The 23814-nt window shown below is 41.7% G+C and overlaps 1 protein-coding gene across 2 annotated transcripts in view; it reads right to left on the bottom strand.

Annotated features, from left to right (window-relative positions):
* Positions 1 to 23814, bottom strand: part of trmt1l (tRNA methyltransferase 1-like) — a 69730-nt gene that overhangs the window by 43035 nt on the left and 2881 nt on the right. For both annotated transcript variants that reach the window (XM_067989730.1, XM_067989731.1), the window contains exons 2-9: positions 21064 to 21231; positions 20614 to 20676; positions 17988 to 18101; positions 8815 to 8879; positions 6562 to 6691; positions 3870 to 3996; positions 3307 to 3386; positions 928 to 1174 (exon numbers count right to left, since the gene is read on the bottom strand). In XM_067989730.1, coding sequence (XP_067845831.1) covers positions 928 to 1174; positions 3307 to 3386; positions 3870 to 3996; positions 6562 to 6691; positions 8815 to 8879; positions 17988 to 18101; positions 20614 to 20676; positions 21064 to 21231 — 994 coding nt within the window. The remainder of the gene's footprint in view (positions 1 to 927; positions 1175 to 3306; positions 3387 to 3869; positions 3997 to 6561; positions 6692 to 8814; positions 8880 to 17987; positions 18102 to 20613; positions 20677 to 21063; positions 21232 to 23814) is intronic.

Raw genomic sequence — 23814 nt, 5'->3', positions numbered from 1 at the left:
AAGTTATGAGATCACACAAGCGATAATTAAAAGTCCCTCTTCACAGAGCAGCATTAAGTTTCCAATCTTGACCAGGCTTTAGGGAAAGGCAGTCAGTGGAGTTATTTTCCTACAGGGAACTTGAAAAAGTGATGAAATATGCCAGGCTGCTCAAGGTAAGCTTGGAGCAAGTCGCCCATCTCGTTATGCATATAAGACCCCCCACAAGTATGGTTAAAATATTATTTTCCCCTTTTATTTGAGAGTTGGATCTTACTCATCAGTCTGTGTATTCATTTATGTACTGGATATTATAACAATGAGTCCTAATCTTTTTAATAATAGCACCATGTACATTAAATTAATTTTTTTAACTAAGCTGAACTGTGCCGTTAACTGAAACCTTCCACTTTGTTTGCCACTGGTTTTGACTGAAAGTGATTGCTACTAATATCTGCTCTTATAAGGCATAAACCCATGGGGATTTTGCCGAAAGCTGAACAGAAATACACCAGGTCTTCAACATGCTTTTTATTTTTTTAATTCCCCTGTATTTTTCTCCATCTTTCTTTAGGTCTCTTCCACAGCCACAGTTCTCAGGATTCTGGCAATGTTCGGTGAGGGCATCTTGGGATCGCAGATCCTTTGATATCAAATCGAGTTAGTCCCTGAATTTCATTTGCCATGTTCCCCAGAACTTTCTACGTGGGAAACTGCTGATCCAAACTTGCAGCCTTTCACGGCATGACATGTTGCAGTCCCAGTATTCTACGATACCATGCAATTGTGTTTCTTAAGAAAGCGGAGAAACATTTTGTCTGACAAGTGCAGAGTGTTACCCTTTTTAATGTAAAGCCTGGGGTTAAAGTGTATGTGAACGGAAAAAATAAAATATCTCATCAACTTCCTCAGTAAATTTTGATATTACAGTAGAAATGTTTCACTCACATGAAGTCAAAAGCTCTCAAATGCATGAGTACATTGGCATCCATTTGTGTGACTTCAATAGATCCTAAAGTATCCTCAGTTTCCTCATCATCTTCGTCCTCCTCCTCCTCTTTTCTACTCATTAGCACCTTCATCCGGTTTAGATGACAATTTTCTCGAATCATCTTCACAGAGCCCTCGTTTATGTCATTTATGGTGACTTTCACCGCATTTCCAAGGTGCTTGGCCCACTGCAATCCCATGATTCCTTCAGAAACAGCAGAATAATCCAGTTGGGTTTCAAAGTAACAGTGTTTCAGGAGGAGAAAAATGACAATTATATTCGTTAGTACTCTGATTAAGCCAAGATAGTGGGACAGTCTGAACCAGTGGGGTAGTCCACAACTGTGGTCAATACCACCCTGCGGTCAACTGACCGGGAAGCAAAGCAAGTAACATCATGACCACAAACAAACTGGTTATTCATCTCAGTTGCCGTTCGTGGGATCTTGCTGTGTGCAAATTGTCCACCATGTTTAACACAACAGTGACTACACTGCAAAACAATTAAATGGATGTAAAGAGTTGTGGGATGGCTTGAGGACATGACGAGGCATCATATGAATGCAAACTCTTTTTATCTATTAGCTTTCCTTTCCTGACTGATCCACTGTCATGAGGCGCTACAGACCACTGAACATTATCTAACACAGGACAGTTAGAGTGACAGGCAGCCCTAGTGCTCAAATCACAACATTGTTGTTGGGAGTCAACTGCTCCACCACTTAACCTTACTTTACAGCATCTGTAAGTCATTTTAAAAAAATAAAATCCTGAGCTAAATTTATTTTCTAGGTACACAAAGAAAATTTAAACAAATGGCACCAACACAAGACTGTTTCAGCTTGAGCCACTTGACAACATGCAGCATTCACACCCTGCCTTTAATCCGGTCATATACTTTCACTTTTTAAAAAAAAAACCTACACATTCAATCAGTGCATCAACAATTAAAAGTAGGCAGTAAAACGTCCTTCTTTCATACACTTGATCTGGCTCTTAACATGACTCACAACATTCACTGTGCAGATCTCCACAAATCATACCATTCTGTACATCAACACAAAAATAATCAACAAAAGAAAGACTTGCATTTATATAGCACCTTTCACAATGTCAGGATGTCCCAAAGCACTTTACAGCCAATTAAATACTTTTGAAATGCAGCCACTGTTGTAATGTAGGAAACGCGGTAGCCAATTTGCGCACAGCAAGGTCTCACAAACAGCAATGTAATAATGACCAGATAATCGATGTCAAGGATAAATATTGGTCAGGACACCGTGGAGAACTCCCCTACTCTTCTTCAAAATAGTGCCATGGGATCTTTTACATCCACCTCAGAAGGCAGACGGAGCCTTGGTTTAACACCTCATCTGAAAGACAGCACCTCCGACAGTGCAGCACTCCCCTGAAGTGTTAGCCTAGATTTTGTGCTCACTTCTCTTTAGTGTGAAATGAACTCACAACCTTCTGACTCAGAGGTATGAGTTCTACCCACTGAGCCTCAGCTGACACACAAACTAACCGAAAATACATTCTCACAAAACAATGAATAAAAATGCTGCTGGAGGAAAAATTTTGGTGATAATGGATGACATATTGATCTCACAATGAGACAGGCCTGCATAACCCACGTTTGTGACAAACATAAGATCAAACTTTCCTGTCAAGAATTCTGCAGATTTGCAAAAGTGAATTGAAAAAAGGATATCAGACAACAAACGCTAAGGCCTTTTGTAAACTTGAATCAGTCTACATTTAATCTGTAGTTATGCATTATTTAAATATAATTTATCATGTACCAAATATCAAAAATGCTTCATCAATTTGGTGGATTCAATTTTGCCCTGTGATATTTTTCAAGAAAACAGCAATCTCTCTCTTTCAAAACACATCTGCATCATGGGATCTACAGACAAAAGTAATTGGTGGGGGACGGGACAATTTATATACATCTATTAATTTGTTACGTTAGAAATGCTTCACTAGAGTGTCCAGAGTGTGAGGACAAGGCTAACAGCCAAACTATCCACAGAGTTAGTCCCCAATCTCAGTTGAGGTGCGAAGCAAAGGCCAAACAATTTCACAAAGGAATAGAATAGAAAATGTGGAGAATGGGTTGCCCTAGAAGGCTCCCAGCTCCCCTCATAACATCAACAGGACTCAGCAGCTGTTCATCTGCTTATCTCCTTGGTAGGGGGCAGGATGTTTCGTGTGGGGAGATCTAGAGAGTGGGAGAGGATTAAGCACTAGAAAAAAAAATGATCTCCATTAAAGAATGAGGAATATATCAGTGAAGTATAAAGTCATAAGTGGAAAATTACAGTCTTCACAAACCTGTAGCTCCAAAAGCGTCTAAACATTCCAGTGGCTTGCGCTCTTGAGCCAGAACAGCAAGAGTACAGAATATTAATTGTCTGTAACATAAACAGTATAGTAAGTGAGCAACAAGTAATTTTTTTTTGATACAGAGCTTTAAGGTAGTTTGTTATAGTTATTCGCTGATGAGACACAGGTGGAAAGCTATAAAAGGTAAAAATGATTGGTTATAAACTAAAAATGAATGCTTTCAAGACAGAAAATTATCCATTTTAGTAACAGGATTATTCACAAGATGTACCATGCATTACAATGTAGAATGTTGCATCATAACTAAAAAGCCTTATTAATATGAAAAATTAAGAGATTTACACCTGGATTCAGGATCATTAAAGTTCAAAAGAGGTCATATATTTACTATAGTCAGCAATCTGTCAAATTTACTTGGCAAACATGCTTTGCCATCACCAAATTTACGCAGTACATACATTAAATACAAAGCTATTGTGCATTAACTTAACAGGAAAGCCGAGGCTCCCCTGTGTAATTAATTGATTAAAATAACATGTCAGACACATCACCTGTTAGGTTTCATTTTAGGGTTAAAGAAAGAGTCTGTTTTTTGAGGAGTCGTGTGGTTTGGAAAAACATGAACATCAGTATCGACTTCTTTCATCACTTCAGTGGATGGCATTTGCCCACTAGTGGCTGAAATGGAGAAAGACTGTTAGAAGAAATGATGCACAGCACAGGAGGGAAGAAGCATTTTGGAAATGTAGACGTTTAAAGAGATTCCTTTTAAGGGATTAGGTCATATACCTCCCTCTTCCCCCTTTTGGGCAAGGAAAGAAAATACATTGGATTAGTGAAGTAATCATGTGAAACAATTATTATAAAATTCTGTAAAACTACATAATTTCACAATAAAAATATATCCACTATAAGTGGATTATTGCTATTACCAATAGATTTTTTTTGTGAATTTTGTTGAGTGCATTTTTTTTTGCACAGTTATATCAGGATGTCTAAATAGTACAAAATATGGTCCACTTGATTATTAACTGCTTTGCACTTTTCTGGATAGTGGAAGCTACCAGTGAGTGGAGCTCAGATATTCAGACAGCGTCAAAATGACATTCAACTTCACGAGTCAACAAGTCAGTTGTATAGACACACTAAGTTTTTACTGTCAACTTCCTCCCCTCGCCTCCTGATGACATCAATTCCTTGCTGGTTTTCATTGGTGCCGTCAGACTCCTGTACCTCGCCAAAGTTGCCATTCTCCATCTGTGAACCATTGAGTATCAGCAGGATATCATACCACACGGCATTATAACCAAGCCCAATCCTGTCCTCATTCGACATCCACACAGGCTCACTTCCAGTAGGGTGTCACTTGATCCTAGTGGGGACTGGAAACTGTGGCCGATTTGCCCCTGTCTAACCCAGGACCACCGAGGCCAACTGTAGCATCTCTACTTCTGTCCTAGCTGATGTAACAAGATAGATAAGGTGAGGAAGGCCATCTGGCTCTTCTTAGCTCATCCATCCAGAAAGGCAGGCCCCCTCATCACAGCATCCAACAGTTTCTTTAATGGTTCTGGGGTTTTCACCTTCACTACCCTACCATTCCAATCCTTATGTGAGGAACTTCCTGCCATCAGTCCTTAACTTGCTTTTCACTAGTTTGAAATGGTGTGCCCTTGGACTAAAGTCATGATTTATGTTTGAAGAACTGTGTCTCAGCTATTTTGGTCTATACCATCTATTATCTTGAATGCATTTCCCTAACATCAACCCATTCCCTTCCCTCCACCTCACCGCTACCTCAGTTCAAGGCTGAACAGTCCTAATTTTCCCAGATCTTCTTGATAACTCAGTTCACTGATGCTGATCATCAGTTTTGTGGCTCTTCTCCGAACTACCTCCAGAGGCTTGAATGTCTCCTCTATCTCGGTGACCAAAACCGGGCACAGTACTCGTGGTGTGTTGACCCACACACACGCACACGCACACGCACGCACACACACACACACACACACGTTTGAGACTTAAGTCCACATGTCAGCTTATGACGTATTTCTTTGCTAAACATCAATTTCCAGATCCAACGCATCTCTATTAAAAATCATACTACTTTTAAAATATTTTAAGAATAACTCAAATATGATTCAAGTCTACTGCTCACAAAAACAATTTCCTCCCCTCCAGTTTTCTTTCCTCTCTTCTGCAACCACTGACTTTTGCTCAGGGGGGAGGGAGAGAGAAAGAGGTTGTGGGCCGTGGAAGAATTTGGGGGCGGGGGAAGAGAACGTGAGAGGGCGTGGATGACGTCGGATGGGCATAGGAGAAGATCGGGGGTGGGGGGGGGTGAGGGGAGGTGGTGTTGTCCACCATCGGAGAGGGGAGGGGGGAATTCACCATGGTTGGGGGAGGGGGGGGGGTGGGGGGGGGGAGGGTGGAGGTGGGGAAGAGGGGGTGTTCACCATCCAGGGGGAAGGGGTCGGCCAGGTGAGCTTGTTGGGCCTGGATGAAGCACTCCTGCTCCTCCAGGCCCACAAGCAGTGCAATAAAGGCACTCATCTCATGGATCTGGCCTGTCCCACCTGATGTGAATCAGAAGTGATGGGAAACCCAAACAGGTACGGTTAAATTTGTTTGACATTGCTAACACACAAAAAATTAAGCGCCTCGACTACCACAATGAGATACATTGCCCCTTTAAGTATCTGCCCAACAGCTTTAAGTGGGGACGGGATGGGACTTCCAGGTTTCTCCTGCGCGCGCGCGCATCCAAATGCACCTGGGTTAAAGCCGGAAGTGGGCGCGTTGGAGCCGGGATGCGATCCCGCTCCATAAACACATTATTTTTACTGGCCACCTGCCCCCAACCCACTCGTTCTAAGGGGTTAAAATTACCCCCCCAAGTGTCAGCAGGTCATTCAACCATAAAGCCACTGAGCTGAGCCAGATCCTGTTCTCACCTGACATCAGTACGGGCATAATTCCCAACAGGATCCGCTGATTAGCAAACAGGAGCAGGAGCCACGGCTGCTGTTTTAATTTCTTAGCCCTAAAGTGCTGAGGCCCGACTAATGCCCTAGCTGCCACCTAGGTTGAGCACAGACTGGATTTAGCTGCTCTCAACTGAGGCGGCCGTTGGGGCATTGGTTGGCACTTGAACACTGTCTGTGTGGCTAAATATTATAACAAGCAGTGAAAAACTACTAATTTCTCTCCAGATTTCCAATTACCCCAACCTACTTCACGCACCTCCGGTGAAACTGGCTTCTGTGTCTCCTTTGTTCAAGTGTCGTGTTATGTGGCTGATCATGTCTGTTCTGCGAGCAATGGTGGCTGAACAGACAATGCAGTGGTAGTGCGCTCCAATCCTCACTGGGACCTGAAAGCAGCAAACTACATTAAAACAAAAGTCTTGCCACCAAGGGTTTTGACACATCTATTTTTCATGAATTTCCCGATTTATTCTTTTCTCGTTTTGATCACCCACTCCACGTCAATGCTGATGGCAAGTGAACAAGCAGCATCTTTCTCCCCAGTGAGTCATGTAACAGTGCAAAATCTGACTTAATGCCAAGCAATTGTTGGGAACACATTGAGAAACTTGGCTGAGATTCATAACAGTCATGTATCCTGCAGAGCTAACCATCATCGGCACCTGAGAATATGGCATCAGCAGGGAGACATTTTTGGGTTTTGAAGCAGCTTCTTTGATCTGCTTTAGTTAATCATTGTTACATTGAGATGTTGAGTGGTGGCACATCCACACCAGAAAATAGGACAGCAAAGCCACCCAGGCCACACCCATGTGTATCCTAATAGTAAAGGGAAAGAGGGGGGCAGAGAGCAGGGGGGGGAAGGGGAAGAAGAGGTAGAAAATATCAGTAACTTGTTTATATCTCAGCTTAGACTGTATGTGCTTTATATTTTTGTGGTCATTAATTATTGTACAAGAGAATAAAGAATAGTCAAGAGTGACTGAACGGCAATAATCTTCTGAGGCATTTAGAATCACAGAAAGGTTACAACACGGAAGGAGGCCGATCGAGTCCACACTGGCTCTATGCAAAAGCAATCCAGCTTCTCCCACTCCCCTGCACTTTCCCCGTAGCCCTGCAATTTTTTTTCCTTTCAAGTAATTATCCAGTTCCCTTTTGAAGGCCATGATTGAATCTGCCTCCACCACCCTCTCGGGCAGGGCATCCCAGATCCTAACCACTCGCTGTGTAAAAAAGTTTTTCCTCATGTCACCTTTGGTTCTTTTGCCACTCACCTTAAATCTATGTCTTCTGGTTCTTGACCGTTCCGCCAATAGGAACAGTTTCTCTATGTCTGCTCTGTCTAGACCCTTCATGATTTTGAATACCTCTATCAAATCTCCTTGCAACCGTCTCTGTTCCAAGGAGAACAACCCAGCTTCTCCAGTCTATCCACATAACTAAAGTCCCTCATCCCTAGAATCATTCTAGTAAATCTCTTCTGCACCCTCTCTAAGGCCTTCACATCTTTCCTAAAGTGCGGTGCCCAGAACTGGACACAATAATCCAGCTGTGGCCGAACCAGTGTTTTATAAAGATTCATCATGACTGCCATACATTTGTACTCTATGCCTCTATTTATAAAGCCCAGGATCCCGAATGCTTTTTTAAACCGCTTTCTCAACCTGCCCTGCCACCTTCAACGATTTGTGCACATATACCCCCAGATCTCTCTGTTCCTGTACCCCTTTTAGAGTTGTGCCCTCTAGTTTATATTGCCTCTCCTCATTCTTCCTACTGAAATGTATCACTTTGCATTTTTCTGCGTTAAATTTTATCTACCACGTGTCTGCCCATGCCACCAGCCTGTCTATATCATCTTGAAGTCTATCACTATCCTCCTCACTGTTTACTACCCTTCCAAGTTTCCAAGAGGGCAACAAAATATAAAAAGCACTATTCAAACAGTCACCTATATCCTGAAATCGCTGAAATTACTCGCATGGAGCTATTACATACCGGAGAAATTATTGCAGTTTTCTTCCATTTTTGTACATCCAGCAACGGGTGTTAGCTGAATATTGATAGCTTGGATGCTTCATGTAGTTAATAAAAGATTATGAAATCTAGATTGATGTTTGCAGTATGATTGGCACAAGATTATCAAGTGATAATCTACAGTCAATTACTGGGAAATAAATATCAGCAAAGATGAAGGCCATTCGGCTCATCACACCTGTGCCAGCTCTAACTGGACTATCGACACTAATCCCATTCCTCTGCCCTTGCTCATTTCCTTTCACATTCTTCCTTTTCAAATATTATCCAATTATCTCTTAACCAATGTTAGTCCCTGGCTCAATAGTCACTTATGGTAAAGCATTCAAATTCTAATAACCCTCTGTGTGAAAAAATTCTTCTATCTTCCTCTTTGTGTGTCAGTGTATGTGTATAATATATATATATATATAAAAAATACACACATGCAAATTTAACATTCACCAATTTACATTTATTTTCCGTTTACCTGTTCTCCATTGAGGTTGGTTTTCATTCGTCGGCAGGATAAATGACAGATGCACATTCTGTAACCTATTGTAAAGTGAATTCAACAAGAATTAATAAGGAGGGATACAAAAATTCTACACTAGACCCCGCCACTGGCTTGTGTGGCAAAATATTTGCAGAATGTAAACAGTTAAATGTTAACAGCTTTTAAGATGGGGAGAGGGGATGGGACAGAGATGTCTTTTAAACCACCTGCTCAACTGTTGCTTTACAGCTCTCTGTAATGAGGTGGTGAGAAGCACCTTCCATTCAAATACCAGGAACTGACACATGGGGAACTGTGGCCACAATTCCTGATCTATTAAACGCTGATGCAGCACAATGGTACACCAATGTACTTTGCCATCTGACTAACATGAGACATGCCTCAAGTTTTCATGCCAAGTTCATATTCTCTACTTCAATGCAAAAGGTAATCCCTACACAAATTCTGACTACCCCATGAGAGGAAAGGCTGGAGGCTGCATGACAGGTGGGTGTAAAAGATCACATGGCTCTATTCAAAAAGGAGCAAGGGAGTTTCCCCAGTGTCCTGACCAATTAATATAACAAAACAACATTTCTCATTGCTGTTTGCAATTTAGCTGCTGCATTTGTCTACTTAACAAAAGTGACTGCAGTACAGAAGTAATTCATTGGCTGTGAAGCACTTTGGGACGTCTTGAGATGTGAAAGATGCCATATAATGTTCAAGTTCTCGCTTTCTTTATGAAAGATACGAAGTATGCGGACATAAAGATACTAGCTTTTAGGTAAGATCAACTGTTTAAGTTAAATTTTAAACTTTAAATTTTTAAGTTTGTCAAGCTTAAGCAGAGACAAACAAGTAAGCTCTCCTACTGGAGAGCTGCTGTAGTTAGTTAATTAGTTAGCTAGATTAAACTGGTTCCTGTAGCAGAGTAGTGCCGAGTCACAAACAGTAGAAATACAGAGCCTGTGTGTGCAACCAGCACTGAGTGCAGCGGGCACAGAGTGAGCAACTTGAGAGTTTGGTAAGTGTGGGAGTTCAGTGAAGTGAGGGAAGGAGGTGCTCCTTTGCTTTGCCTTGTTTTTCCTATAGAGCGGCTGCGGACCTGAGCAGCAACAGACCGAGAGCGGGGATAAATTGGTTGATGAGTATTTGACTCGTTTAACTTTCAAAACAAGTGTAACTTAGTAATTACTAGCAGTTGTAAAGCTTATTGGGAGTAGTAGGGTTTATAAATTATAAATTTAATTAAGAATAATAAATTAACACATAATAAAGATGGCAGGGCAGGTGATGTGTAGCGACTGCAGAATGTGGGAGCTCCTGGACACCAGTGTGATCCGGGGCAAACATGTCTGCAGTAAGTGTCTGCGGCTTGAGGAGCTTCGGCTCAGAGTCATTGAGCTGGAGGCCGAGCTGCAGATACTGCGACACATCAGGGAGGGGGAAAAATACCTGGACATTCGGTTCAAAGAGGTGGTCACACCCCCTGGGATAAGGTCGTCTAAATTGGTCAGTGGTCAGGGACAGGAGGGCGTGACTGGGGAGGTAGATCCAGTCTACCTACTGGAGGTGGGTAAGGGGATCGAGAAGGTAGAAGTGGAGGAGCCTCAGCCTTTGCAATTGTCCAACAGGTTTGAGGTGCTTGCAGCCTACATGGACGAAAGCAGGGGCTGTAGGGTGGATGAGCAAACTGACTGTGGCACCATGGTACAGGAAGCCATTCAAGTGGGGGGGAGTTAGTACGAACGTTGTGGTAGTAGGGGACAGTATAGTCAGGGGGAGAGACACAGTTCTCTGCAGCTGAGAGCAAGAGTCCAGAAAGCTGTGTTGCCTGCCTGGTGCCAGGGTTCAGGACATTTGCTCTGGGCTGGAGAGGAACTTGCATTGGGAGGGGGAGGATCCAGTTGTTGTGGTCCACGTAGGTACCAACGACATAGGTAGGACGAGGGAAGAGGTTATGAGTAGGGAGTATGAGCAGCTAGGAGCTAAATTAAAAAGCAGAACCACAAAGGTAATAATCTCTGGATTATTACCTGAGCCACAAGCAAATTAGCATAGGGTAAATAAGATTAGAGAATTAAATTCGTGGCTGAAAGATTGGTGTGGGAGAAATGGATTTCGATTCATTGGGTACTGACACCAGCACTGGGGAAAGTGGGAGCTGTACAGTTGGGACGGCCTTCATCTGAACCGTGCTGGGGCCAGTGTTCTGGCGAATCGTATAACTAGGGCGGTAGAGAGGGCTTTAAACTAAATAATGGGGGCGAGGGATCAAGTAAGGGAAGATGTAATAAATTCAAGAAAGAAAACAAGGCAAGAGAGCAAGGTAGCAATAAGGGAAATGATAATCAGAGAGTGGCAGGAAGGGACAGAGCATGGGACAAACTGAAGAGTGCACCAGCAGATAAGGCTAGAGGTTGCAAAAACAGTAAAAAGACAGCACTAAAGGCTTTGTATCTGAATGTATGTAGTATTCGTAACAAAATAGATGAATTGACAGCTCAAATAGAAATAAATATGTACAATCTAATAGCCATTACGGAGACACGGCTGCAAGATGACAAAGGCTGGAACCTGAATATTCAAGGGTACTTGACATTTTGGAAGGACAGGAAGCTAGGAAAAGGTGGAGGGGTAGCTCCGTTAATTAAGGATGACATGAGTATAATAGAGAGCAATTACCTTAGTTCTAAAGACCAAGATGTAGAATCGGTTTGGGTAGAGATAAGAAATGGTATAGGCAAGAAGTCACTTGTGGGAGTAGTTTATTGGCCCCCTAACAGTAACCACACTGTAGGACAGGGTATACATGAAGAAATAATGGGGGTTGTGAGAAAGGAACAGCCATAATCATGGGTGATTTTATTCTACATATAGATTGGCAGAATCTGATTGGCAAAGGTAGCCTGGAAGATGAGTTCATAGAGTGCTTTCGGGACAGTTTCTTAGAGCAGCACGTTCTAGAGCCAACCAGAGAGCAGGCTATTCTAAATCTGGTAATGTGTAATGAGACGGGATTAATTAATGACGTCATTGTAAAGGAACCTTTAGGTAGCAGTGATCACGATATGATTGAATTTTGCATTCAGTTGGAGGAAGAGAAGAGTAAGTCTTATTTAAGTTTAGTGTTTTAAACTTAAATAAGGGCAATTATGAGGGCAAGAAGACAGAGCTGGCTAAAGTGAACTGGGAACTTAGGTTTAGGGATATGTCAGAAGAGATGCAGTGGCAGACATTTAATGAGATATTTCATAACACTCAAAGATACATTCCAGTGAGAAAGAAAGACTCTAGGGGAAGGACCTACCATCCGTGGCTAACTAAGGAAGTTAAAGATAGTGTCAAATTGAAAGAAAAAGCATACAATTCCGTGAAGATTAGTAGCAGGTCAGAAAATTAGTCAGAATATATAAAAACAGCAAAGAATGACTAAAAGAATAATAAGGAGGGAGAAATTAGATTACGAGAGAAAGCTAGCTAGGAATATAAAAACAGATAGTAAGAGTTTCTACAGGTATTTAAAAAGGAAAAGAGTAAATAAAGTGAGCGTTGGTCCTCTAGAGAGTAAATCTGGGGAATTAATAATGGAGAATAAGGAAACGATGGATGAATTGAACAAATATTTTGCATCCGTCTTCACTGTAGAAGATACAAATAACATGCCAGAAATAATTGTGAATCAAAAGGTGAAAGGGAGGGAGGAACTTAAAACATTTACAATCACCAGGGAAAGAGTTTTGAAAAAATTATTAGAACTAAAAGCTGGCAAGTCCCCAGGTCCTGATGGACTTCATCCTAGGGTCTTAACAGAAGTGGCTGCAGAGATAGTGGATGCATTGGTATTAATTTTCCAAAATTCCCTAGATTCTGAAAGGGTCCCATCAGATTGGAAAATAGCGAATGTAACTCCTCAATTCAAGAAAGGAGGGAGACAGAAAGCAGGAAACTACAGGCCAGTTAGCTTAACATCTGTCATAGGGAAAATGCTAGAATCTATTATTAAGGAGGTTATAGCAGGGCACCTCGAAAATCTCGATGCAATCAGGGAGAGTCAACATGGCTTTGTGAAAGGGAAATCGTGTTTGACTAATTTATTAGAGTTCTTTAAGGAAGTAACAAGCAATGTGGATAAAGGGGATCCTGTGGATATGGTGTACTTGGATTTCCAGAAGGCTTTTGACAAGGTGCCTAATCAAAGGCTACTACACAAAATAAGAGCTCATGGTGTAGGGAGTAACATATTAGCATGGATAAAGGATTGGTTAGCTAACAAGAAACAGAGATAAATGGGTCATTTTCAGGTTGGCAAGATGTAACGAGTGGAGTGCCACAGGAATCAGTGCTGGGGCCTCAACTATTTACAATCTATATCAATGACTTGGATGAAGGGACCGAATGTATGGTTGCTAAATTTGCTGATGACACAAAGGTAGGTAGATAGGTTAAGTGAGTGGGCAAAAAATTGCCAGATGGAGTATAATGTGGGAAAATGTGAACTTGTCCACTTTGGCAGGAGGAATAGAAAAGCACTATATTATTTAAGTGGAGAGAGATTGCAGAACTCTGTGGTACAGAGGGATCTGGGTGTCCTAGTACATGAATCACAAAAAGTTAGTATGAAGGTACAGCAAGTGATTAGGAAGGCAAATGGAATGTTGTCATTTATTGCAAGGGGAATGGAACATAAAAATAGAGATGCTTTGCTGCAGTTGTACAGGGCATTGGTGAGACAACATCTAGAATACTGTGTGCAGTTTTGGTCTCCTTATTTAAGAAAGGACATAATTGCTTTGGAGGCGGTTCAGAGAAGGTTCACTCGACTGACTCATGGGATGAAGGGGTTATCTTAAGAGGAAAGGTTGGACAATTTGGGCTTGTATATATTGGAGTTTAGAAGAATGAGAGGTGATCTTATTGAAACATAAGATCCTGAGGGGACTTGAAGGGGTAGATGCTGAGAGGATGTTTCCCCTTGTGGGAGAGACTAGAACTTGGGGCTACAGTTTAAAAATAAGGGGTCTCCCATTTAAGACGGAGATGAGGAGCAATTTTTTCTCTCAAAGGGTCGCAAGTCTGTGGAACTCCTTTCCCCAGAGAGCGGTGGAGACAGGGTCATTGAATATTTTTAAGGCTGAATTAGATAGATTCCTGATTAACAAGGGAGTCAAAGGTTATAGTAGGTAGACGGGAAAGCAGGGTTGAGGTCACAATCAGATCAGTCGTGATCTTATCAAATGGCAGAGCAGGCTCGAGGGGCCGAATGGCCTACTCCTGCTCTTAATTCGTATGTTCGTATTTTAGTATGTGTGAGCGGATGACCACAGCAGATATTATTAAATGATGTTGCTCAAGGAGGGCTTCAGGGGATTCTGGGTACCTTGCTTAGATTCTTTCTTAAACACACTGGGATCACGGGTAGGAGAGTGAAGAGATTAAGAAGACAGGGTGTGCGGCAGAAATGAGATCCGTGTGGGTTATAAACTGCGCAATGTTGTATGAGCGGAAGATCCCGGCTGTGGTTGGTATATTTTGTACACAATTGAGTTCGCGTATCGTTACAGCCTTATATTATAATTGATCAAACGTGATGCAACCTTGCTGTTCCGAATAACGAAAGATCGAATGATGTTATACCAACAATAGCTTGCGTGGTGGAGATTTGAAGAGATACGTCCTGGTCATAAACAAACCTTCCCTCATTCCAAGTACTAGACAAATATGTGAAATTGACTATCAGGAAACCCGGCTGGTCCATCAAGCTTGCCCCACACCTCATGATGGCTGGAGCATCATGATTAGATACCCCTCCGAATCCAAACCCCCCCCACCCCCCTGCACCAATGTAAATTCCTGCGAAAGGCAAAAACAGCAGAGTAAAAAGCCCTCGTTTCGGATGGATCAAAAAATTGTTACACTCAGTACCTACAGTCCCTGAACGTTGCAATAAAATGTTACAATATCTAATTAACCAACTGTCAGCCACAGGTGCACAAGTTCATTGGAACAACCACCTCACTTCCTCAATTCAAGGACCATAAACCCAACAGAAATTGTCTCTAAGTGAGTTTCCCTCGCCAGGTTCAGTGGGCATAGGCACCGATCCTTCATCTGTTGGGAATCCCTGAAGGTTTACAGGGTAAAGGCACCTCAGTGTGTAGCTCTTCCTCTCTCTCTCTCTCTCTCTCTCTCTGTGTGTAGCTCGCTCTCTCTCTTTAGCTCGGTCGGTGTGTAATTGTAGCTCTCTCTCCCCGTGGGCGCGTAGCTCTCTCGCTCTCTCTCGCTCTCTCTCCGTGGGCGCATAGCTATCCATGTGCAAATTTTAATGACCACAGATTGACCTGACCAGATGGTGTGTTCATATTGATATTGGAGCAGAATTTCTTGAATGGTTCAAGGCGGCGTGTGATAAAGATCTCCCCGGAATTTCAGAACAAATTTTATTTGAAAAAAACGTCCAACTTGCAGAAGAAATTAGATTTTGCAATCTCTGCAAAGTCAACTTGGAATGGATCAAGAGATAGAAAAAGGTTCATGCTATACCTCATAAGAAAAGGTTCAGAGAAACCCACGAGGTGACCCCTGAAACAAACGAATGGCTTCCATCAAGTTTGCCTGCATTACTTCAAAAATGCTGGCTTTATGACGTGTTCAACCTTGATGAAGCAGGACTTTTCTGGAAGTTCCTGTCCAAGGGGTTGGGGGGGCCTCACATCTTTTGTGGCAAGAAGTGCGTTGGCAGGAAACGGAGCAAGGAATGAGTGATTCTTCGGGGCGCCAATATGTTTTAAAAATATTTCAACACTTCCCTGGAGGAATAATTCATCATTTCAATCGGCGATCTTGGATGACTACTACAATCTTTGAGGAATACATTCGATCTCTGGGTAGACAACTTCAACCTCAGGGTAGGTGCATGCTTATCATTGTGGATAATTGTCTTGCATATTCTGAAATTTCTGGCCTAACGAATGTGAAACTTGTCTGTTTTCCAAAGAATACCACTTTTAAGCTTCAACTGACGGACACTGGAATTATCAAGCTTTTCAACAACAACTTGCATTTATATAGCACCTTTAACCTGATTGGAGGGGTTCAAACATGAAGTTGCGGGGAACATAGGCATGGATTTGGGAGGCGACAATATGTTCAAGGACTTTGGAGAGGAAAAGCAGATTGGAGATGGGGTGGTAGTTTGCAAGGACAGAGGGGACAAGGGTGGGCTTTTTGAGGAGGGTGTGATTATGGCAGATTTGAAGGGGTGGGGGACAGTACCAGAGGAGGGTGAACCGTTAACAATATCAATTAACATGGGGGCCAGGAAGGGAAGTTGGGTGGTCAGAAGTTTGGTGGGAATAGGGTCGAGGGAGCAGGAGGTGGGTCTCATGGTCAAGATGAGCTCGGAGAGGGCACGAGGGGAGATAGGAGAGAAACTAGAGAAAGGTGCAAGTTCGGGGTTAGGGCATTATCAAGAGTCATTATCAGAAGTTTCTGTCTAGAAAAAGCCTAGTTGCTTACGAAGCTAAGACTAAACCCTCGGATCAGTTTGCTGGATGTCATTATTTTGTTGCTGGATGTTGGGATCTCGTGACTCAGAACACTGAATAGCTTTTGCCATACGGGTAAGCTCAAAGAAATTGAAGCTGACCCTAAACTGCAGAGCATTTGGTGCGACTTCAGCAAGCAGGACTGATCCCTGCTGATGTTCCTCAGTTTGAATATATTGCAGTTGATGACACTTCAATCACCTGAATCTCCAATAAAGCTTTGATCTGACCTGAGCCGCGATTAAATAATGGGCCAGAAATTACTCACCTGAAGACGCCGCTCCATAATGGCGTCCGCTCCAACCGCCGGCGAAGCGATTGTGCAAGTTCGCAAATACGCACACGCGCAGTAAAACCCCGAAATCACGAACTTATTCCCATTGGTTCGCCGGCGGTTTGACAGTCACGAATTAAAGGGCCACCTAAACTACAATCAATAAAATCAGGAAACATTTGTAAACTTATCCATCTGCCCAGCTGGAACGAAGATACTTACGCCACCAAAAGGTGCGCTGGAAAATACCAGCCCTGCACTAACTTAAAAGTGCGGTGACTGTTAATGACTGCGAAACAACAAAAAATTAAATTTAAAAAATGTGGAGTGTCAAATTACTCTTATTTCAATATTTTTTGATCATTAAAAATTTTTTTTTTTTACAACTTTTAACTTCTGTAAGTTTCATTAAATTAAATCATTTGCTTGGCTTTTTATAATAAAATGTTAAATTTTTATTTACACTAACATAGACAAGTTTACTTTAAATGAATGATTTGCATTTGCTTGTAGGCCTGACTTCTCTTCTTGACAGATTCTGTGGGCGCGGCTTCCGTTCCCACAGTCTCTATCCGTACAAAGGAACCTGCGCTGATATCACAGCGCTGACCTGAGAAAAAATTTAAAACGGAGCAAGTGGACGTCGGAGACCACGAGGTAAGTATTTTTGTAGTCTTTGTCTACAGGATGTGTGGACAGCCTTGCCACGCTGGTCAGAGCAAGTTCTGGCCCAATGAAATTAGTGAGGATAGCGTGGGTTTTGAAGATGATGACCTTGGTCCTGATCTTCCAACTCCAACAATCTGTCTCAAGGTGCTCTCTGACATTCAATATTATAAGCAATGCTCATCTAGCGACTTGTTTAACTCAAAAACGCTGGCTAGTCCAGCAAAATTTTAAGAAGCAATCGTTCAAGATTCAATTTTGAAGATAAAACAGTCCAAAATAACTGATTGTTAAAAAAATAACCCTTATTATAGTGAAATTAAAGTAAAATATACGATTTTTTAACGTTTTTTCTTTTCCTTGAAATTGTAAATCCTTTCAACACAGTCTGGAAGTGTTTGCAAGTGTTTATAAGGAAAGCTCCCCTCTTGTTGTAGTACATATAAGTGTTATCATTTTGTTTGGTCCGACTGAGTGTTACATTAGGCAGACTTGACTGTATAACCATCACTGGGATGTCCTGGTACCATACAGCCTAAATATTCCTTCAAACCATGTCAGCAATGGCTGTTCTGGCATTTGCATTTTTTTGACCTATACACTCCTATATTCAACCCGATATGTGATAGATGAGTAGGTCTTGTCTGCTGTGATGTAGGTACAAAAAAAACATTTACCTTCAAATTCTATAGACACTTTCCAATGCAAATGTTGCAAATGCCTTCGCAGCTTGTGACTATAGTTGGGTTTGAACTTTTCTTCGGGACACAAAGGGCAGGTCTTCTTACCAGCTGAAGAAACATATAATCAGTATGATTACTCAACAGAGAATCAAAAAGTAAAAACATGAGAGAAAATAAATTGTGAAATGTAGACTGCACCAAAGTAGTTTGATTTTAGTGCCAAATTTCTGCACTCTTATTTTCATCCAGATCTGTGGTACTCACCAAAATAGCAGCTCTTGCAAAAACAAACATCCATACACTTGAAACCACACAGCAAGCAATAAAATCCCATTTAGATTTTCATGTATTAAAGAGGCATTGTTGCAATCTGAGCTTTCAGGACCTGAAAATACTTGGCTACTGGTGCAATTCTGTATTACAGCACCTGAGATCTGCAGTATGAATTTTGCAATGTGGTTTTTACTGATCACTTCCAATTTTTTTCATGCAAGTGCCATTGGAAATGTAAAGGAGCTTTTTGCATCACGATTAGCATTGTTTCTAATGTTACAACATAAGTTTGGCAAAATGCTTTCAATGGCTGTAATGTCCCTTTAAAGAGCAAAACTCAACTGAATTTAACGAAACAGCTTTTTTACCTCCGAGCTGCACACTGACCAACCCATTATTCTGACAATGAAGTGATGCTACAAATGATCTTTCTTAAAAGGGATTTCAGGCATTTTGGACGAATGTTAAACTGATATATAGTACTTGATAAACAGCTGAATTTCCAACACTTTTTCACCCACATTTTTTGATGATCTATCCTGAACTACATGAGGGTAATGAAAGAGGAAGCAGGCATTTTTTTTGGTAATTGAAAAAGCATCCCTTGTAAAGTTGATGCTTTGCATTATTTGCTTACTACTTGTTCTTCAGATTAGCTACACTTTCAAAAGGAGTTTATTTGTACGCAATCAAATTTGAAATCTTCAACCGTTTCTGCAGTTAACACGAACTAGTTAGAAATAGTGAGAAGGTGACAAAAAAAAATCAGTGCAATTTATTTAAATGATAAGAAGCTCTTAGATCTACATTTTGACTTCCCAGTGACTTTAGCAGACTAACCTTTACAAGTTGATAACATTAGTAAGGATTAGTTCCAATATAAAGATGCTTTTTAGTTGGAAAGAACTAAAAATCTCACCCTAATGACGCACTTGGCTTGATATAGTGCCAAATCCATAACTGCCATTTTAGTTAATATATTGAACAAAAGGCAGAATCAGCCAGCTTCATAACTGCGTCGGTGGGTATAGCGATATGCTCCACAATGATAGGAGGTAGGCTTCCCTTCTGAATTGGCATGAGCCAGTTGCTAATCTCAAATTAACTACTAAAGCCTCTGAACAAAGGTACTTCCTGGGAGATGAAGAGCGTGAGGGAATTGTTACACAAGAAACCAATGCCTTCATACATCTTCCGTCTGGCATATGGTAGGGAATGGGTTACTGTTCCCCACTCCCCTATTCTTAGTTTGGATACTGGGGCACATAGCAAAGGAGAGGGAGGAAAACAGCAGCACCAACCAATGATAAGCATATATAATTGGAAAAAAAAACATTAAAAATTGTATGAACTTTTGCTAACATACCCCATCATCTTACTGACTCCATCCCTCTCCTTGGCCACTGTTTGAGGCTGAACCGGACCATTCGCAACCTTGGCGTCCTATCTGACCCCGAGATGAGCTTCCGACCCCATATCCGCTCCATCACCGAGACCACCTACTTCCACCTCAGTAGCATCGCAGTCTTCGCTCCTGCGTCAGCTCATCTGCCACTGAAACCCTCATCCATGCCTTTGTTACCTCTAGACTTGACTATTCCAATGCTATCCTGGCTGGCCTCCCATCTTCCACCCTCCATAAACTTGAGTTTATCCAAAACTATGCTGCCCGTATCCTAACTCGCACCAAGTCCTGTTCACCCATCACGCTCGCTGACTTACATTGACTTCCAGTCCGTTAACGCCTCGATTTTAAAATTCTCATCCTTCTTTTCAAATCCTTCCATGGCCTCGCCCCTCTCTATCTCTGTAACCTCCTCCAGCCCTGCAACCCTCCGAATTTCTGCCCTCCCCCTATTCTTGCCCCTTGCGCATTCCCGATTTTAATTGCTCCACCATTGGCGGCCGTGCCTTCAGCTGCCTAGGCCCTAAGCTCCGGAATTCCCTCCTTAAATCTCTCCGCCTCTCAACCTCTCTCTCCTCCTTTATGATGCTCCTCTTGTCACTTGTCCTAATATCTCATGTGTCAAATTTTGTTTGAAAATCGCTCCTGTGAAGCACCTTGGGACGTTTTATTACGTTAAAGGTGCTATATAAATGCAAGTTGTTGAGAAATGGATTTCTAAAGTACTTTGCATAGTTTTAAAGGATGCACTGCTTTCAGGTTTTTTGTTTTTTTTACAAATAATCAGGAGAATGATTTTAATGGGCGGGCTTGTAAACTGAGCACAAGCTTGATTTCCTGATATGCACTCTGATAAGCAGCAAAGCTCTGCTCTGTACTGTACTGTGAGTGCTAAAGGTGAAACTTTCTCTGCCGCTCTTTAATGTTTGGCCTACCACTCACCTCCTTCAATATCTATAAGATTCTTCAGGTCTGTCAGAGATGGTTGAATTGAAATGTGTCTCTCTGGGGAAAAAAATTAGTATTTCAATGTGCTGGAAACAATAAAACAATTTTTTTTACATCCATTTTAAATTACATTGTAAAAATAGCCAATGCTTGTCATTTATCTTCCAGCAAATGTGTAAGCATATCTTTGTTACAGAGTTATGAGTAGACTTCCTCCATTGCTTCCGCTGAAGGGTAGGGGAGAGAGAAGGGCAGGGAGGGGTAGGAGAGCAAGTGGGGGGGGGGGGGGGGGAGGATGGAGATGAGCGCGCGAGCAGGAGGTGGGGGGGGGGGAAAGAGAGCGCTGGGGGGGCAGCACCGGGTGGAGAGGACTGGGCCAAGCTGTCTCGAAGTTAGCTTTTTAATTGATGGAAATTTGAACATGTTTTCTCTCTCTAAACGTACCAGCTGTTCCAGCTGTTGTAGTTGGATCCATTGTTTCAGTGAAGGTTTCATGCTGTGCATCAGTGGTGGTTGTTGTACTAAAGTTTTGTTGAGTTGAATCAGCCTCAGAGTGCAAGTCAACAGTGACACTTCCAACATCCTCAACATCATCATTCTCAAAATTGAAAGCTGAAATATAAAAGAAAGGATTGACCAGCAGAACACCAAAGTCTTGAAACTTTTTTTAAAATCCACCTCTTCTAATGCCACTTAAAGAATTACTCTCCCTCTCCCCAGAAAAAAAACAAAACCAGAAGATGCTAGAAATCCATAGGATGTCAGCTTCTGAAAGAGAATAATGGGTTAATATTTTATGGCTCTAATGCAGGGTTACAACTGAAACATAATTTTTGTCATTAGATTTATTTAGTGTACTGATACCAATTGGCTATATGAAAAGTTGCACTTATGTAAAATGCTTTGTGTCTACTACTCTGAAATCATTACCCCATACTGCACCCATCACAACTACCACTGCCCTATATCCACCAGTCCAGGCACTTTTCCCAAGTTTTCTCTAGCTCAAAATGCTCTCTGAACACAGCCCAAATTTGGAATTATACTGATGGGTGTTTTTTCTACATTTTAAGTCACAAACTTACTCATGCCTTCTAGTCACTCTGGAAACTTTCCTTCACACAAACTGACACCCCCATGGGGCTCATGACATTTCCAACCTTGGACACACATTCCCTGATATATCAAAGCTCAGTCTGCTCAGCTGGGGCCTGACTTGAGCATTGCATGTGTATGTACAGCAACCTCTTATTTCCTTTCTTGGTTACAAAGTAATGCGCCAAGAGGGGGCATCCCTACCCAAAGTGCTCTCAAGCCATGGCTCCTTCCCACCTCCATCTCACTAGCCTAGAGACACCTTTCATCCCCTTGGGAATCTTAAATCACTTCTCTTTCCTTTCCTGCCCCTAACCCCCCCCACCAAAGCCACTTGCTACTGTCTACCTGCTCCCAGTTCTCCAGTCTGACAATCTCTCCTCCCCTCCACGGTCTTGTACCAACTTCTGCTTTGCTCCCCAGGCCTGGGCCTGTGTCTGCTCCACTCTTCTAGACGATTTGCATTTATAGCATCTGAATCATTTACCTACAGTCTCATTCCCTTCATTTCAATTACCGGAAAAAAATTTAAGCAGTAAATTCTTATTTTGCTGTGCTCTTCACATTGCTTAATTCAAATTATTGGATAATTCAAAATCTTTTCGTACAGAAACCAACTTTGAATTTTCAGTAGACTGCATTTGGTATTTAGATAATTTGTAAAATTGATCTATTGGGCATTTATAAAATGATTCATAATATCGGGTATTTATAAATATCATGATAGGTTATTGATCTTTTGGTTGTTTATAAACAATTTATAATATTAGAATCATCCGCTATTGGATATTTATATAATAGTTGATCTTCTGTGGCATTGGTCATGGACAAAAGTAAACATAAAATATGCATGTCTCCCTCCCACCCCCCCAACCTCCGTACATCTGTCTCATTTCCCACCCTCTCATTTTTAGTCTCCTTTTGTCTGCATTTCCATTTGATATCCACTCTTTCTTTCTGTTTCTGTCTGGCTGCAAGACTCTAAGAATGACTTCAAGCAGCCTCGGAACAGGCCGACTTAAGATCCAAGTAATAATAAAATAGTTACCCTATGTCCCAGTTAACAAAAAACAGGACATATAAATGGGAAAGAAATTTAGCAATCTTGACAGACTTAGCAATTTTTTTTGGAATGAACAAAAACACTCATTAGTTGCTACCTTCTGACAGAGGTTAGCAACAGTGCACAAGTAATGTAGCAAAATTATTCCTAACAAAAGCAGGGAGAAAAATCAAACAAATGAGGACAGGAGGGAAAAGGGGTCAAGAAAATGTTTAACTGTTTGCTATTGTAGATCCATCAGGCATTATACACAATTTAATTGCTCATTGAATATATTCAAGGCTGAGATGGATAGATTTTTGGACTCCAGGGAAATCAAGGGCTATGGTGATCAGGCGGGAAAGTGTAGTTGAGGTCGAAGATCAGCCATCATCTGATTGAATGGTGGAGCAGGCTCGATGGGCCATATGGCCTACTCCTGCTCCTATTTCTTATGTTCTTATATAACTATTTATAATTTTAGGTTAATTCATCTTTGGATATATATTTCCATTGTGTTCCACAGACCTGATTGGTCTGTGCTAAGCACGGGATTTGAAGCATCTTTACTCATGTATCAGGGACCAATACTTATTCTCCCTGCCCTACTCGCACAGCTTTAATATTGATCTTATGCTAATAGCTCCAAACACTTTTGCACAGCCGACAGCTTATCTACAGATCTGTTTCATCCAGTGACTGGGAAGACCATTTTTAAATGGGGGTATGGGGCTCCAATAAATGCACTGTTTAAGAACAAGCACTAGCTCATTGTTATGATATCATATTGCACCAGCACAGGTGCACATCATCAGCCGACTGTCATCGGAGCTCCTGTGAGTATCCAACACACCTCTTTATTGAGCATGCAATGACGGTAATTCTTTGTGGGAATTTCTATATTCCGTAATCATTTTAAGGCAGGGATTTGAACCCGGTGTTGCGTTTGGACTGTCCACAGTTGCTCTTTCATTGACCTGTTCAGATTCATAAAGCAAGCTGAATTTTTTTTTTTGGCTGCACACTTGCTAATATCATAACAACTTGCATTGATATAG

The sequence above is a fragment of the Heptranchias perlo genome, chromosome 9, assembly GCF_035084215.1.
Source record: "Heptranchias perlo isolate sHepPer1 chromosome 9, sHepPer1.hap1, whole genome shotgun sequence".
Lineage (NCBI taxonomy): Eukaryota > Metazoa > Chordata > Chondrichthyes > Hexanchiformes > Hexanchidae > Heptranchias > Heptranchias perlo.
This window is presented reverse-complemented; position numbering and strand designations above follow the sequence as displayed.